This window comes from Centroberyx gerrardi, chromosome 7 (assembly GCF_048128805.1).
Source record: "Centroberyx gerrardi isolate f3 chromosome 7, fCenGer3.hap1.cur.20231027, whole genome shotgun sequence".
In the NCBI taxonomy this organism is placed as follows: domain Eukaryota; kingdom Metazoa; phylum Chordata; class Actinopteri; order Beryciformes; family Berycidae; genus Centroberyx; species Centroberyx gerrardi.
Genome location: NC_136003.1, coordinates 7,222,848 through 7,237,731, shown reverse-complemented (window position 1 = coordinate 7,237,731; position 14,884 = coordinate 7,222,848). Strand labels below are relative to the sequence as shown.

At 38.6% G+C, this 14,884-nt stretch overlaps 1 protein-coding gene across 3 annotated transcripts; it reads right to left on the bottom strand.

Annotated features, from left to right (window-relative positions):
- Window positions 1–969: 969 nt before the first annotated feature.
- litafd (LITAF domain containing) lies at window positions 970–13,955 on the bottom strand. Of its 3 annotated transcripts, none has more exons than XM_071912256.2 (5): window positions 13,862–13,955; window positions 4,850–4,904; window positions 4,562–4,657; window positions 3,671–3,872; window positions 970–2,373 (listed from the first exon to the last, which is right to left on the bottom strand). In XM_071912256.2, the coding sequence occupies exons 2-5, from the start codon at window positions 4,893–4,895 to the stop codon at window positions 2,256–2,258; spliced, it is 462 nt and encodes a 153-aa protein (XP_071768357.1). In that variant the 5' UTR covers window positions 4,896–4,904; window positions 13,862–13,955; the 3' UTR covers window positions 970–2,255. The 3 variants fall into 3 exon arrangements, with proteins under 3 accessions (XP_071768357.1, XP_071768355.1, XP_071768356.1); XM_071912254.2 differs by having other exon boundaries at window positions 4,562–4,666; window positions 13,862–13,953; XM_071912255.2 differs by having other exon boundaries at window positions 4,562–4,660; window positions 13,862–13,949.
- Between the last annotated feature and the right edge of the window lie 929 nt (window positions 13,956–14,884).

The following is a 14,884-nucleotide window of genomic DNA, read 5'->3' as shown; positions in this document are numbered from 1 at the left end:
GTGTGTGTTTCACATTGTGCTGTATCATCTCCTCCCACCTCCCATCATCCCTCCACCAATCATTCTCTCCATCCTCTGTCTCACCATTATGGACAGGCTGATGCTGGACTTGTAGGAATCGATGGCCCTGGTTAATCAAATGGCCTGGAGGCTTAATGGCTTGGGGGGGGGGGAATGCTTCTCACTATATGAACACGTGCATGTTGGGATTGTATATAAGGTGATACCTTTTAATTCAAAATCAAATAAAAAAAATATCACTTTTACCACCAGTTACTTTCCCTGTCATATTGACCCTCTTGTTTATATCGTGCATATGTGCTCCACTCTTAATTCTGACATGAATCTGTCAGTTATAGTGAATAACTTAAAAAATCAGCATATACACACACTGACTAACGGTCATGCTGTTCTTTAATGTCACACATTCTTCATTAGAGCTGTTCTAATGGAAATTGTATAGTGTGGGCAAAATTTTTGCTTCTTTCCCCCGGTGTTGGGGTAGGTTGTAACAATGGAACTCCTTGTATTTGACATCAATTCATGAAGTCTGTGATATTATAATAGAGGTTGAAATGACTGCAATTTGTAGTAGACAAATGTGAGTACTTTCCAATCATCCCCGGCCTCCCCTACTGTGCCACAGTAATTTAAATTTGGAAACAAATCAACCTTATCAGACTGTTCACTTATAATGTTACTGAATGGATCTACACCCACACCACAACAGTCTCACTCAAATATCTCTCTTTTTCCTGTTCAGTTTTATATTTAACTGTTATCTGTGCTCAGCCAGTTCTCCACTGAACCTCTGTGACAGCCATGGCTGCTTGGAGATTAGTGACACAACTGCAAAGCCTCCATTGAGCAACACAAGGCCACAGATTTATACACTTTGTGGAAACTAACTTCACTTTAATATGAGGTAAGCTGGTCGGTAGAAAAGCAAAAGAATCACATCGGAGTAGCTTCAGTGTATATATAGTCTAGTTTTATTAGAGAAATAATGTTATAAAATAGTCAATAATAGTAAATAACAGAAGTCCAAGCCTAATTTTAAAGGAAGAACTTTTTGCCTGCTCTCCCTCTGCTTTGTTAAAATTTGAACAAATCGCCCACTGGTTGCATTCAATTACACATCATCTTAGTAATGAGAAGTAGACAATCTGTTTTGTTCAACAGGCTTCAACTACAGAGCAGAAATGAGTTATTTTTGCTAAAACAGAGATGAGGTATGAGACACAGGCACAAATAGATATTTGAAAATGGTGAAAAATATTTGAACAACTTGGCATGTGCTTGATTTACCATTTACTTCTTGGCTTTGGTATGGCTGGTGTCAAACTTCAACACTGACTGCCGAATTATCAGTTTAAGTTGTAAAAAAAAAAAGGCCAAATTCCAGTGGTGAACACACACACACACACACACACACACACACACACACACCTCTGTGGGGGCACATAATGTCACAGGATGATGGCCAATGAAATCATATATTAAACTATTACTACTACTATTATACTATATACTACTATTACTAAATTTCTATTTGCACTAAATTCTACAGATATTGCAGCATTGTAAAAATGTCTGCACTCTCTTGTTCACTGAATTTGCAATGTTATATTCATAAAGCATATGGCGATCCTTCTTTCAAATGGATAGTTTGTCCATTTCAAATTGAATTCTTTCCTTTCCTTGTGCGATGTGCAAGGCAGAGAACGTGATTTCATTTTGAAACTTCAGATGAACTATCCTTTGAGATATATATATATATATATATATTAAAAAAAAAGATATTTGACAAAGTCTATGTACAAGCCTTCATTGTAACATCATGATGTAAAGCTTCTGAGTAGGATAATAGAGGAGGTTTTTCTGCCTGACCTGGACAAAAATATATTTGAAAATGGCTTCCTAAAAGTGCATGGGGTGCGTTTGATTTCGCTTCAGAAGTGAGCACATGACAAACAAACGCTCCCAGTCTGTTTGCAAATGATATGATAGAATATGAAACGCATTTAAGTATGATTTTGCCCAGGCTTTTTGCAATGGCTCATCCATAGAAATAAGTTTGGACTGTATCCCGAAAATGCCACTTTTCTCCATAAATTTCATAACATTTTCCTTGACCTCGCTCACTAGATATCTAACGAGTGAGATTGAGGAAATGTGACAGTTCCAGGCAATCCAAACAGAGAGCAGCAGCAGGAGCTCTTATTTCTATGGGTCCATGTCTGGCTTCATGTCCCTCATGAGCAGCAGCGCTTCTTGTCGACGTGCAGGACCCTGTTGCAGCGGGGGCACGTGTGGTACGCATCCTTGAAGTTTTTCAGGAAGAACGGAATCAGGCAGCAGCACAGAACTAACCTGGAGGGGGGGAACACACACACACACACACACACACACACACAGAGTCAGTGTCAGACAGAAAAATGCAAGGTCTCCTCTCCACTCCTTCCCTTCCCTTGTGTTTAACACCGTACACTCTTATAGGAATGAATACAAGTTTTTGGCAGATTGGCCTGTTGGTCAACTTAGCTGTTAAGTGATGAGAACATAGACGCCAAAACCATCCATGTGTCCCCAGTAGATCATTCGCGCAGGTACTCCATGCTAACACTTTAGCATACACTATGTTGAGTGATAGTATGCAACTAGCATTATTCAAAATAAGGAGACAGACTTTTTAGTAAGAAAATGTTGTTAGTGTTTTTTATTATATGGCCTGTAGATTAATACGTTTTAAAAATGAAATGTTATTAACTCAATATAGCTGATGTAGCCAGGTTTATTTTTGGAACTATTTCAGGTGAGCAACCGCGTATTCAAAAGTGGTTTTAGATGTCAGCGTCTCCCATTGCCCACCACTTCCTATGGAAAGTGGGAAAGTAGTCCCTGCTAGCTCAAAACACTGTAAATTTTACTAACCTCCGACACAAAGGTGCAATACTTAGATGCATGCCATTTTAAATGACTTACCATTTAGCTTTAGAGCTGCTACCAGTTCTCATTTTCTCACTGTTGAGATAATGCCAGTCGCCTACTATCACTCAACATAGTGTATGCTAAAGTGTTAGCATGGAGCCTACTATCACTCAACATAGTGTATGCTAAAGAGTTAGCATGGAGCTACTATCACTCAACATAGTGTATGCTAAAGAGTTAGCATGGAGCTACTATCACTCAACATAGTGTATGCTAAAGAGTTAGCATGGAGCTACTATCACTCAACATAGTGTATGCTAAAGAGTTAGCATGGAGCTACTATCACTCAACATAGTGTATGCTAAAGACTTAGCATGGAGCACCAGAGTGAATGATCTACTAGGGACACATGGATGATTTTGGTGTCTATGCTCTGTCATTTTAGACATGTTGCTACAAAACATGTTGTATTCAAAAGCCCTCTTTCATCCCTCCAATACTATTCTCTCCTTCTCTCTCTTAAATCCCCACATCACAACTCTCCCCTCTGTCTCTTTTCTTATCTCCTTTGGTTTTCATATGTGGACATGTGAAATGTCCAATGTACACTTTCACCTGTGAATTGTGTCTTTGCATGTGAAATTAAGTTTTCACACGTGAAACAAATATTGTCATATGTAAAACATTTGAAAAAATGTTCACATGTCCCCTTCGTCTCTGTCTCTCCTCACTCACTCACCCGCAGCAGATGAAGAGTAAGCACATCAGCCAGGCGTAGGTTCCAGCTTTGTAGGTGACGTTGGTCATGACCTGCTGCTGGCAGGAGGCGCAGGTGGTCATGCCGGCAGTCCGGCCCAGGTCCGTGTCGTAGCTCACAAACTTCCTTTTGCTGTCTCCTGAGTCCAGGCCCGAACCTACTGCACCGCCTCCGCTGGTGTACACTGAGGGGAGGGAGGAGGGAGAGAAATGACTACCGTTTTTACATGAGTAACCAGAAGACTAACTAAGGTTTTTACATGCAAATTCAGGAAGTGTAACTAAGGTTTTTACATTGGTAACCAGGAAGTGTAACTAAGGTTTTTTCATGCATATTCAGTTAGTGTAATGAAATAGGTATGAAGTGTAATAAAGTTGTTACATACATAATCACACTGTATATATATATATATATGTAATCAAGTGTCACTAAGACTTTTTATATTATGATGTTTAGTATGTATAGTTGAGTATAGTTTGAACATGTTGCTAAAGTTTTTCCATGCATAGTCAGGAAGTGTAACTAAGGTTTTTACATGTACAAAAAAATAGTAAACTAGATGTGTATTTTTTTTTAAACTTTTAATATACGCATACGCCTAAGTATACTATTTTCTGTATCTTTTGCAAAAGTGTAAAAAAGTATTAAGCAAGTCTAAATAGAATTTAAAGTAACTACACAACTCTCAAGTGTGCTTTCTGCAAGTACAACAAAAGTAAAATAAAAGTATACTGACACTGCACTACAATAAACTTCTTGTTTATAAGGGTATTAGGAAGTGTCAGTAAGGTTTTTCACTGCATAGTCAGTAAGGTGTGAGGAAGGTGTGAGGAAGGTTTTCAGCGGTGTAACTCAGGTGTAACTGGACTTTACCTGGTGTGCCGTGAGTGGCGGAGAGGTCATCCTGCGAGGTGGGCGGGGTGAAGGGGCTGTGGACGTGGTAAACCTTCACTCCTCCAGCCTGACCCTCTACTGGACCTCAGAGAAAGACAGGGCATACAGTTAGACATGGCGATGGAGAAGAAAAACAGAGGATACAAAAGAGCAGAAAGAGGGAGGGATAGAGGGAGGAGAGGAGGAAGAGGGAAAGAAGAGACAACGAGAAAACAAGACGGAAGTGAGTGTGTGTGTGTGTGTGTGTGTGTGTGTGTTTGGCTTTACCTGGTATGATGTAGGGAGGGGGCTCTGTTGGTCCCTGTGAGCTCATTTTCCTTTACTATAAAAGACAGACAGAGAGAGAGAGAGAGAGAGAGAGAGAGAGAGAGAAGAGAGAGAGAGAATCATAATTAGCATAGGTTTTCTTCTTCTTTATTACTGTCCTGCACCTGAAAAATAGCCGTTTTTGGATGTGTGTGCTCTACTTTTTCTCTCATTGTGTGTCTTGGACCACTAATGCAGAGTATACTCAGCTCTTTCTATGGGAATACAAAACACACCTATAAAAGAGGCTTATTACCACTGGGATATAGGAGGGTGGGGCTGCACTCCACCTACTTCTGCATCTCTACACCTGCCACTAAAGCTGAATTTGACCCACCGCTGAAATCAACCACTAGATGGAGCTGTAGCCTGACTGATGAAGCTAAAAAAAAAAACACGAGATCCTCCCTTGAGGCAATGCTGACAGATATTTCACCTAGAGTTATGAACTAGTGCACAGTTCAGGAGAAACTTCATAGTATGGATGTTCCCTTGTCAGCAGCGCTGGAGGGGAAAACGCCTGGGTGTGACTGTCTGGGCTCTGGGTGTGACAGGTGGTTTGTTTCGAGTGCGGTCGATCCGAAAATTTGGCAGGACTCGCTCTCACTAGCAACATGCCCATACTAACTGAAGAGACATGTATGTAATATCTAACATCTCAGATATAACATTAACTGTTTCTCTTGATTTTAATTTGCAGATGTATCTTTAAACATCTCCCACCTCCTCATGTGTTTTAGTTGCTTCCATTATAAGTTGGTGCCACCAGAGTGCATTGTGGGTATTTTTGTGTGAATTTGTACCCCGTCAAAAAAATGTGGGTGCACTACACCCCTGCTGTCCCTCATTCACACCTATATTATATCTAAAGGCCACAACACAGTTTGTTCCTTATAACCTATGATGGTTTCTACGTTGATTGGATCCCATTTGCCTGTTCCAGGTGAAAACAATACAGCTCTACTGCCTCAAAATGCTGTCACCCTGTAGATAATTGCGTCTGTAATACATGATTACATCTAGATAATTGTCTAGAAATTATGTGATATGTTAATACAGCAACTGACACATAAAACCTAAATGAGATTTCCACCATTTGTAAAAAGTAAGACCTACTCTTACACACAAAATTAAATCATTTCCAAAGATCAGTAGGGAACTTAAGTCCTTGGCTGACAGAATAATAAACCCTTTTACAGATTGACTCTCTATATTTTTGTCAGTTCTACTGTAGAACTTGCTGTTTTCAAAAATGAATATATGACATTTTGGAATAGAAGTCTTCAAGCACCTAAATCATTTTGGCTTGGAAGGTATAACCTGATTCAAGAGTCCTTGAATCCATTCATAGACATCCAAGACATCCATTCATAATCCTACATGTTGAAAGTATATTGAAGGTATGGAACTATTGGAATTTACTGTAAACTAACTGTACAGTGCTATAAGGTTAGAAATAACTAATACATGAATATGTTAATCTAAGGTCAGAGGTCCAGTTTCCGTCACTCCTGCTACTTCCTCGTTACACTGACTGTCTTCTAGTAAAAACAAAAAGTGCACATTTTTCATGACCAGATCGCAATGCTGACATGCCAAAGATGTATCTCAGAACTGTATGCATGACTCCACTGTGTAAGCTAAGGAGGAATGTCATCATAAGATAAGAAACGATGAGGTGAAGTTGGAACTGGGTCATTAAAGCAGCAACGAACAGAGGTGCAGGTCGAGGCAGTAAAGGATGGAAATAAACATAAAGGTAAATGAAGATTCCTTAAAGGTAAAATGAAGGATGGAACGTCTCTGTGATGCTATTAAAATGTTTCCCCACCATGGTTCTAATAAGACAGTCGTGTCTGGGAGCAGTAGGGAAAGTCTTCAGTAATTACTTGCATTAGTCTGCAGCACAGCGGAGGCTCTTTAACTTTTTCATCTTGGGACTCATGAGGAGAAATGAGAAGTCTCCTGGCTTCGGCCTCATTAAAACATAATTAGCGCACTTGCGATGTGTGGAAACAATCTGACCTGCAGATCAAGAAATGCTGTCTTATTATAATGTGATAATTAATAGGGACGGGGCGATATATCCAATTCAATATATATCGTTACAAAAATGAGACATTACGTATCGTGGGGCAGAAAAATGAATGGTGATATTAGCTCCATTTTATTCTGCTGTAGTAATCACAAATGAGACGCTTGACCATCACAATTTCACAAGCTCTCCATCCAAATTATATTATTGTCACTTTGTAATGACATTTTTAGATTGTTATTTACATTCTAGCGAGCCAGTACCATAGCAAGAAAGATTTGTGGCTCAGAAATAAACATAATTCTGCACAGTCAGACTTTGTTGTCATTGAACTCTTATTTATTACATTGTATCGCAGTTTTATTGAAGCGCAAACCCCATATCGCGTATCGTATCATAATGCATAGCATCGTATCGTATCGTATCGTATCGTAACGTATCATATCGTATCGTATCATATCGTATCGTAACGTATCGTATCGTATCGTATCGTATCGTATCGTATCGTAACGTAACGTAGTGTATTGTATCGTATCATAATGTATCGTAATGTATCGTAATGTATCGTATCATATTGTAACGTAACATAACGTAACGTAATGTAATGTATCGTAATGTAATGTATCGTATCGTACCGTATCGTAACGTAACGTAACGTAATGTAACGTAACGTAACGTAACGTATCATAATGTATCATATCGTATTGTATCGTAATGTATCATAGTGTATCGCATTGTATCGTATCGTATCGTATTGTAGCATATCGTATCACATTGTATCGCATTGTATCGCATCGCATTGTATCATATTGTATCGTATTGTATCATATCGCGTATCATCCCATCCCTAATAATTAATCAACTATATGCGTCATGACTGAATATCCGGTTCACTTTTCTTCCCTGTGCAAAGAACACACTGACCGCTTGTTGTCAGTGTTACATGGAAACCTGGTGTGGCTCAGTGATGATTGTTATTCATGAGCGTGACCGCTCTTTGAATGAAGTGCCACTCATTCACCAAACATCTGGACTCCACCTTTGTTTATGCTGAGCGTCAGCCTGGTTTTGGTGCATTGAAAAGGGAAAAAACATGTGACCGATCCCATAGACGATCCCATACTGGAAAAACTCGCCTGAAGATGCACCTGACCTCTCTCTCTCTCTCTCTCTCTCTCTCTCTCTCTCCCTGTGTCTCTCTCTCTTGTCTTGTTTTCTGTCTCTCTTTTTCCTCTTTCTTTCTTTCTTTCTTTCTTTCTTTCTTTCTGCATAAACAAGCACACACACTAGCATCTAGCCATCTATTCTCTCCCTTTCTCTCCCCCCTTCTCTCTCTCTCTATCTATCTCTCTATCTCCCACTCTCTTTCTCTCTGTCTCTGTCTCTCTCTGTGTTGTTTTCTGTCTCTTTTCCTTTTCCTTTCTTTCTTTCTTTCTTTCTTTCTTTTCTCTGCATAAACAAACGCACACGCTACATCCAGCCATCCATTCTCTCTGTCTTTCTCTCCCTCTCTCTCTCACAGACACGCTCACATACGCACACAAGGGTGACTGTCATCCAAGCATCCATTTTCTCTCTCTCTGTTTCTCACACACTCTCTCTCTCTCTCTCTCTCTCTCTCTCACACACACACACACACACTTGTCTGGCTGACATCCATCCAGCCATTCATTACAAGCGTTGAGCTGTAGCCATCGTTCCTCACCTGTCATTACAGTTGCAATTCGCAGAGGATGACAGACTGCTCTCTCTCTCTCTCTCTCTCTCTCTTTCTCTCTCTCACACACACACACACACACACACACACCATGGCCTCTGTGGAAGCCAGTATACACCCATATGTTGGCGTAGGAATGCGGGCGAGCTGCATGCTTGTCCTCTGTCTCCTGTCACAGACTGAGGGTGTGTCTGATGATGAACTCACACACTCGGCAAGAAGTTTTTCCGATCAAACCGCTGTCTAACATACTGATGCTGTATGATCACCAAAACCTTTTACGGGCTCATTTGGGCTGAATGCAGTCAAAACAAGTCTGACTGGAGTTATTATAATCTTTATAGGTTCCCAGAAAGGCTTTGACCTTTGACCTCCTCACGACTTTAGATAACAGTGTCAGCAAAATGACAAAAATGGAAATGTTTTGTTACAAGTGTTTAATTCCCAAACACTATATCCACTTTGGAGAAATGCTGCTAGCTGAAATTCATCAATATTTCAAAACTAGAGATCATTCAGTCCTCAACTTCAATATTTTGTAAGCAACTAGTCAAAACTACTTTTAGCATCAGCATAAGAAAAAGAACAAAGTGTCAAACCCCTTCAGTGTTTACAGTTAAGTAAAAGGCTTTGTGTGAAGCTAAACGTTGATTATCATGTTTCACAGTGTGATATAGGATTACTGGCTGAATTCCTCTTTCATTCATTCTGCTGTGAACCTAATTTTAAGGTTAGGTTCATTAGGTTTAGAAAATACTTGATACACTGAAGTAGTTTCAGAGTGTTGTTTTCTTCGGGGAGGTAAGACTGGTTGTTTAATATCCTGATGTTTCTCAGTAACATGATATTTCCACAAGTGATACTGACTGAATCTTGGAACTTGAAACTAGTGACTTGGAAGACAAAATTGTTACGATCACACTTCCCTGAAGAAAAGAGATTTCCCTTTGGTCCTTTAACTGTTTCTACTTTTAGCCACTGCAGAGTTCATTAGACAACATGAAGTGTGTGGTGCAGGCTGGGCCCGGCTGCAGGATGTGAACTCTCATCACTGGAGTCGTGGTGCGTTCAAGATCTCTTGAAAAAAACAGAGACCTCGCTCTCAATGACTGCCTGTTTAAGTAAAGTATAAATGTAAAAACATAAATGTTGCAAATCCAAGCAAGCAGGTGCAAAATGATCTCTATTATTTAAAATGAAATAAAATAAAACAAAGAAACAAACACACACATAAATAAATAAATAAATAAATGAATAAGATAGATGGACAGGTAGACAAATTAATAAAATAAATAAAACTATAAATAAATAAAAGAATAAACAAACAAACAAACAAACAAATACAAGTAGATAGATAGATAGATGATAGATAGATAGATTGATGATACATAGATATATATATAGATAGATAGATGATAGATAAATAGATAGATGAAAGATAGATAGATCAATAAATTGATAAATCAATAAAATGATAAATAAATAGATTAATAAATGAATAATTCAAATAAATAAATACACAAATAAATAAATTAAAGCTAAATTATCTTTACATCAAAGTTACAATAGAAAACAAGGTTCAAATCTTAAAATGTGTGTGTCAGTGCGGCCTTCATCAGACCGGACGCGGCACTGGGTGTGGTCTCTCTCTGAGAAACCCATCCAGCACACAGCACACATACTGTACATTCAAAACACATGGAGCGGGAGAAAGTTACAGGCTGCCCATCAAGCAATACATGCTTTGTCAGGAAGGAACGAAGCGCCTGATGTCGGCTCTATCGTTTGTTTCCTCCAGGCCGCAGGAAAGCTTCATTGTTATTATTATTATTATTATTATTATTAATAAACTGCTAAAGTCCAAGTCAAAGAGATATGAGTCAGCGGGGAAAAGGGCCCAGCAGTGGATCAGCAGTGGGAAAACAATGTGCATGTGTGTGTGTTTGTTTGTTGAGACTGATAGACAGATGGAGAGACAAAAGAGAGAGAGAGAGCTGGCTCAATTAATTTTCTCTGTTATTTGTGGTTGATTGATCTTGTGTGGGACAAATGAGCCAATTCTAAAGTACAAACCCCACCCATCTTGTTCCCACAGAAACAAACACAAATATCTCAAAGCGAGTGGAAGAAGGCCTACTGAAATGGTTGGAGTAGCCAAATTTACCAGCTGCACCCAAATGTTACCCCCATCAGGCTGGTGGTAATGTCTCACCCTCACAAGACTACAAACTGATTGATTTGTTTAATTCAGTGACAGCATGTCTCTTTCTGATGCTAAGCAGGTGGATTATTCCTCAAGAGAAAGTTTCTGTCGGACACGTTAACACCCAGAGACACATCTGAGTTAGGTGTGGCCTTACCGTATGTGACGGCTGTGCCTGTCAAACCTGACTCTCTGTCTCTCTGTGTGTGTGTGTGTGTGTGTGTGTGTGTGTGTGTGTGTGTGTGTGTGTGTGTGAGAGAGAGAGAGAGAGAGAGAGAGAGAGAGAGAGAGAGAGGGAGGAATGTTCGCTGTCTGCCTCTTTAAATCAGCTGATGAGAGAGTGGGGAATTAACAACTGGGAATTAACTGAATGTATCACTTATCACTTCAGAGAGAGAGACAGTGACAGAGAGACAGAGAGAATAACAGAGAGAGAGAGAGAGAGACACAGAGAGAGAGAGAGAGAGAGAGAAAGAGTGAGAGACCAGGAAAACCAGCAGCCATTCAAGAAATCCCACTCATTCAAGTTAAAATTGGATGTTCGTTCATTTTACTTTCACTCAATTTGATCCCTTTGCTGATTGTCAGTTGACTAGTTGCACCTGGACCATCCGATCCAACCGCCAACCAGCTAAAACAACCACAGGAACCAATTAAAGAGCTTCATTCCAAAAAAAAATTATGAGATTTTTCATATTCACAAGAAAAAAATCTTTCCAACCAAGCCAAACTTCCTGCATTTTATTAATGATTTTTAACCATTACTGCACCATTTTATGTTATATTTTAAAACTTGTAGGTGGTTAAATGAGTGTAATATGCTGAAATACAAGCCCTGGCAAAGTTATGTAAAATTATGTTCTATTTTTTTCTTTTTTCTTGTGGCTGTGTTACAATTCCTCATTGTATGTGAATAATTGTACAATTAAGGAAAAAAATCCATTTGAGGCCAAAGCATGATGTTCTATGTTCAAGATTTTGGAGATGAGAGACATTTGAATAAAATTTTAAATACTTTCTTTAAAAATAAATTATTTGTGAGCAAAAGCCAGGTAACTAATGAGTTTAATCATATTGCAGAGAGAGTTTACACTTTTATACTCATAATAATGTAAATTATTGAGTTTATTGAACTCAAATCGTTGAGTTTTTCACATTTGGGAGCAAAACTCATTTTCAGGTCATGAAAGTGAATATTATTGCCAACAGCTATGTCAAGCTGCATTTCTTTTTGTTCCTCGCAACTCACTTACGAGTCTATTCTTACTCATTTTCTTCAATATCTATCCCATAAGGAAACACTGCCTCTCTACAGTCACAAAGTTGTGTGTCATTGCTTTTAGATTAGCACAGCATTACCCAATCAGATTAACCACACACTTGATTGATTTGAACTTGGATTTAAGCAAAGTGAGGATTAAGGCTTGTTCTACATCTAACAGCATGAATAAAATGAACAGCATACTAAGAGCATATTCAATGGAAATATATCTCAGTACTACTGCTACTACTACTACTACTACTACTACGAGTACTACTATTACTACTGTTACTACTGCTACTACTACTATTATTACTACTGACATTACTACTATTACTACTACTACTACTATTTGTACTGCTGCTATTGCTACTGCTACTACTAGCACTACTACTGCCAATTCCTCTTCTGTCATCTTCTTCTTTTTGTTAGTAGTAATAGCAGTAATGCTATTTATTAATTCAGTTTGTATGTGTATTTGTTTGTTTTTTATTTGTAAATCACTTTTTAAAACTAATTTACAAGTGCTATCAAGACCCAAAGTGCAAATCAATCAGCTAACATGTAACAAAAAAAAACAATGACCCCAAACCGCTATAAAATGATACCACCAACTTGTGCCAACCATGTATATATTACTTAATGATTAAAATAAAGCTATTTAAAAATTGAAATTATAATCCATGTCTGCCAAAGTTATTTGAGGAGTTGGCAGCAACATTCCTCAGCTAACCCTCCCTGAAAATGCTCCTCAAAGCTCACATAGACACATAGACACAAAGTAAATGTCACAGTCTGAGACAGAAATGGATCAGACAGAAAAGGCTACAGAGTGGATACCTGGCAAACTGCTGTACTGTAAGAAGTAGTAACAGACACCAGTAGAAGAGTGGTGATGGTGGAGATGGGTGAACTGGGAGCCTAACACCCAATAGATTTTTAGTTCAGTTGAAAGGCGGGTGTACTCTTATCGCAGAAATACCAGAGTCTAATTCACAGAAAAAGAGGTTGTGTAACAGCAACATCAAGCAAGAGGAGACAGACTGCAACAAAACTGAGCAGGAAGACTGTCTGGTTTAAACAACAAAGATCACATTTTTAGAAAGTTTTAGATTAGAACTAATTCTAGTCTAAAACTTTCTAAAAATTTGATTTAGACCACAACAAATGAATATAAAAAATATCTAAAAAGACAGCAACTCCCAAAATTCGATTTAGACCACAACAAATTAACTGTGATTTTAGTTGAAAAGAAACTTGGAGATGAATTATCTGTCCCAAATTCCTTTCACTGTCGGCCTTCATTCAGTGATAAACTCTGATCTCTCAAATTAGAGGAAGACTAGCAGACTGCTCAGTTCATCTTCCTTGTATAGAATGAAGTGGCCAAAAACGCTATGTTATGAGGATGAATAAAATTTTGAAATACATTAAATTTATTTTTATTTATTGATCCCATTCCCTCATATCAGATAGGCTCTGATATCTCCAATTAAAACCAAGTGTAAGTCAAGTAAGAAGACTGAAGGCAGCAAAGCTTGTTTTCGGCACAAATGACAAATTTTGTTCCAAATTTTGTGATGAATTTTAATGTCTGGCTCCATTACTATTAATGTTATGTCCATTATTATTAAATTAGATCCTATCCCACACTGCAAATCACAGACATCAAATCTGCATCTTTACACACTTGAAGCAGTTTCTTCAGTATCAAATCAGAGTCTCACTCCATAGATCAGCCATTCATTCAGTCTTACCTTTGCAAGGTGCCGGTACACAGGGATCAGTTGTTGCTGATGTAGAGTCCAGATAGGTTCTAGCTGACACATGCACCTCTCTCACCTGTACCTACCACAGCTGCTCCCAGGACACGCCCACAGCCCTGCCCCTCATCTACATACACACACATGAATATGCAGCGGGATGACTCACAGCGGCTAGGCGTAACTTTAAAAAGCCAAGACCGGTCTTCTCTTCTCTTTGTTCTTTGTTTCTGGTAGATTATAGAAAGAGGGAGTGTGTGTGTGTGTGTGTGTGTGTGTGTCTCTCTCTCTCTCTCTCTCTCTCTCTCTCTCTCTCAACACTTGGAGAATAACCTGTTTCCCTCCTGCTGTCTTGCATTCTTAGCAGACTATTTGACCTAACAGAGACTGGAGATACTCATTCCTTTGTCCTGGAACGTGACAGGAAGGTGATAGACGAACTCTAATTGACATAAGCTTATTATTTTTTTTTAATACAATTAGTACATTAGGGTTCAAATGATATGGAGTTATTTTGAAGGCCGATAGTGATATTTTTAGACTGAAGTTGCTGATAGTAAATATTTTGAGCTGATATTCAGTATCATTAAATTTGACCATTTTTATGACAGAAAATGAAGTATTCAGTGTTTCTCCCAGAATTGTAAACAGCATTCAGACCATCATGGGACACTAAAACTCTCCACTGAAACCCAGACTAATGAATTCTTTAAGGGTTAGCAGCTCTTTAAGGCCGGGAGACACACTGCACCTGTTGTGGGATACATTAAGCCTATAAAATGAAGAATCAATTTCTGAAAAATATAATTGAACAATTAAACAAATGAACAAAATGCGCAAAGAAAATCAAATTTCATTGCAGGTTTCACATTTTTTTTATAGTTACATATGGTTTTGTATAGAATTACAATAAAATTACCAGTTAGGAGATTACAGTAGAGAGAGTAAAGCCTTTGATCATAATAATCGTTATACATTCCCTCGTCATGCCAACTCCAAGTGGATGAAACAATAGTG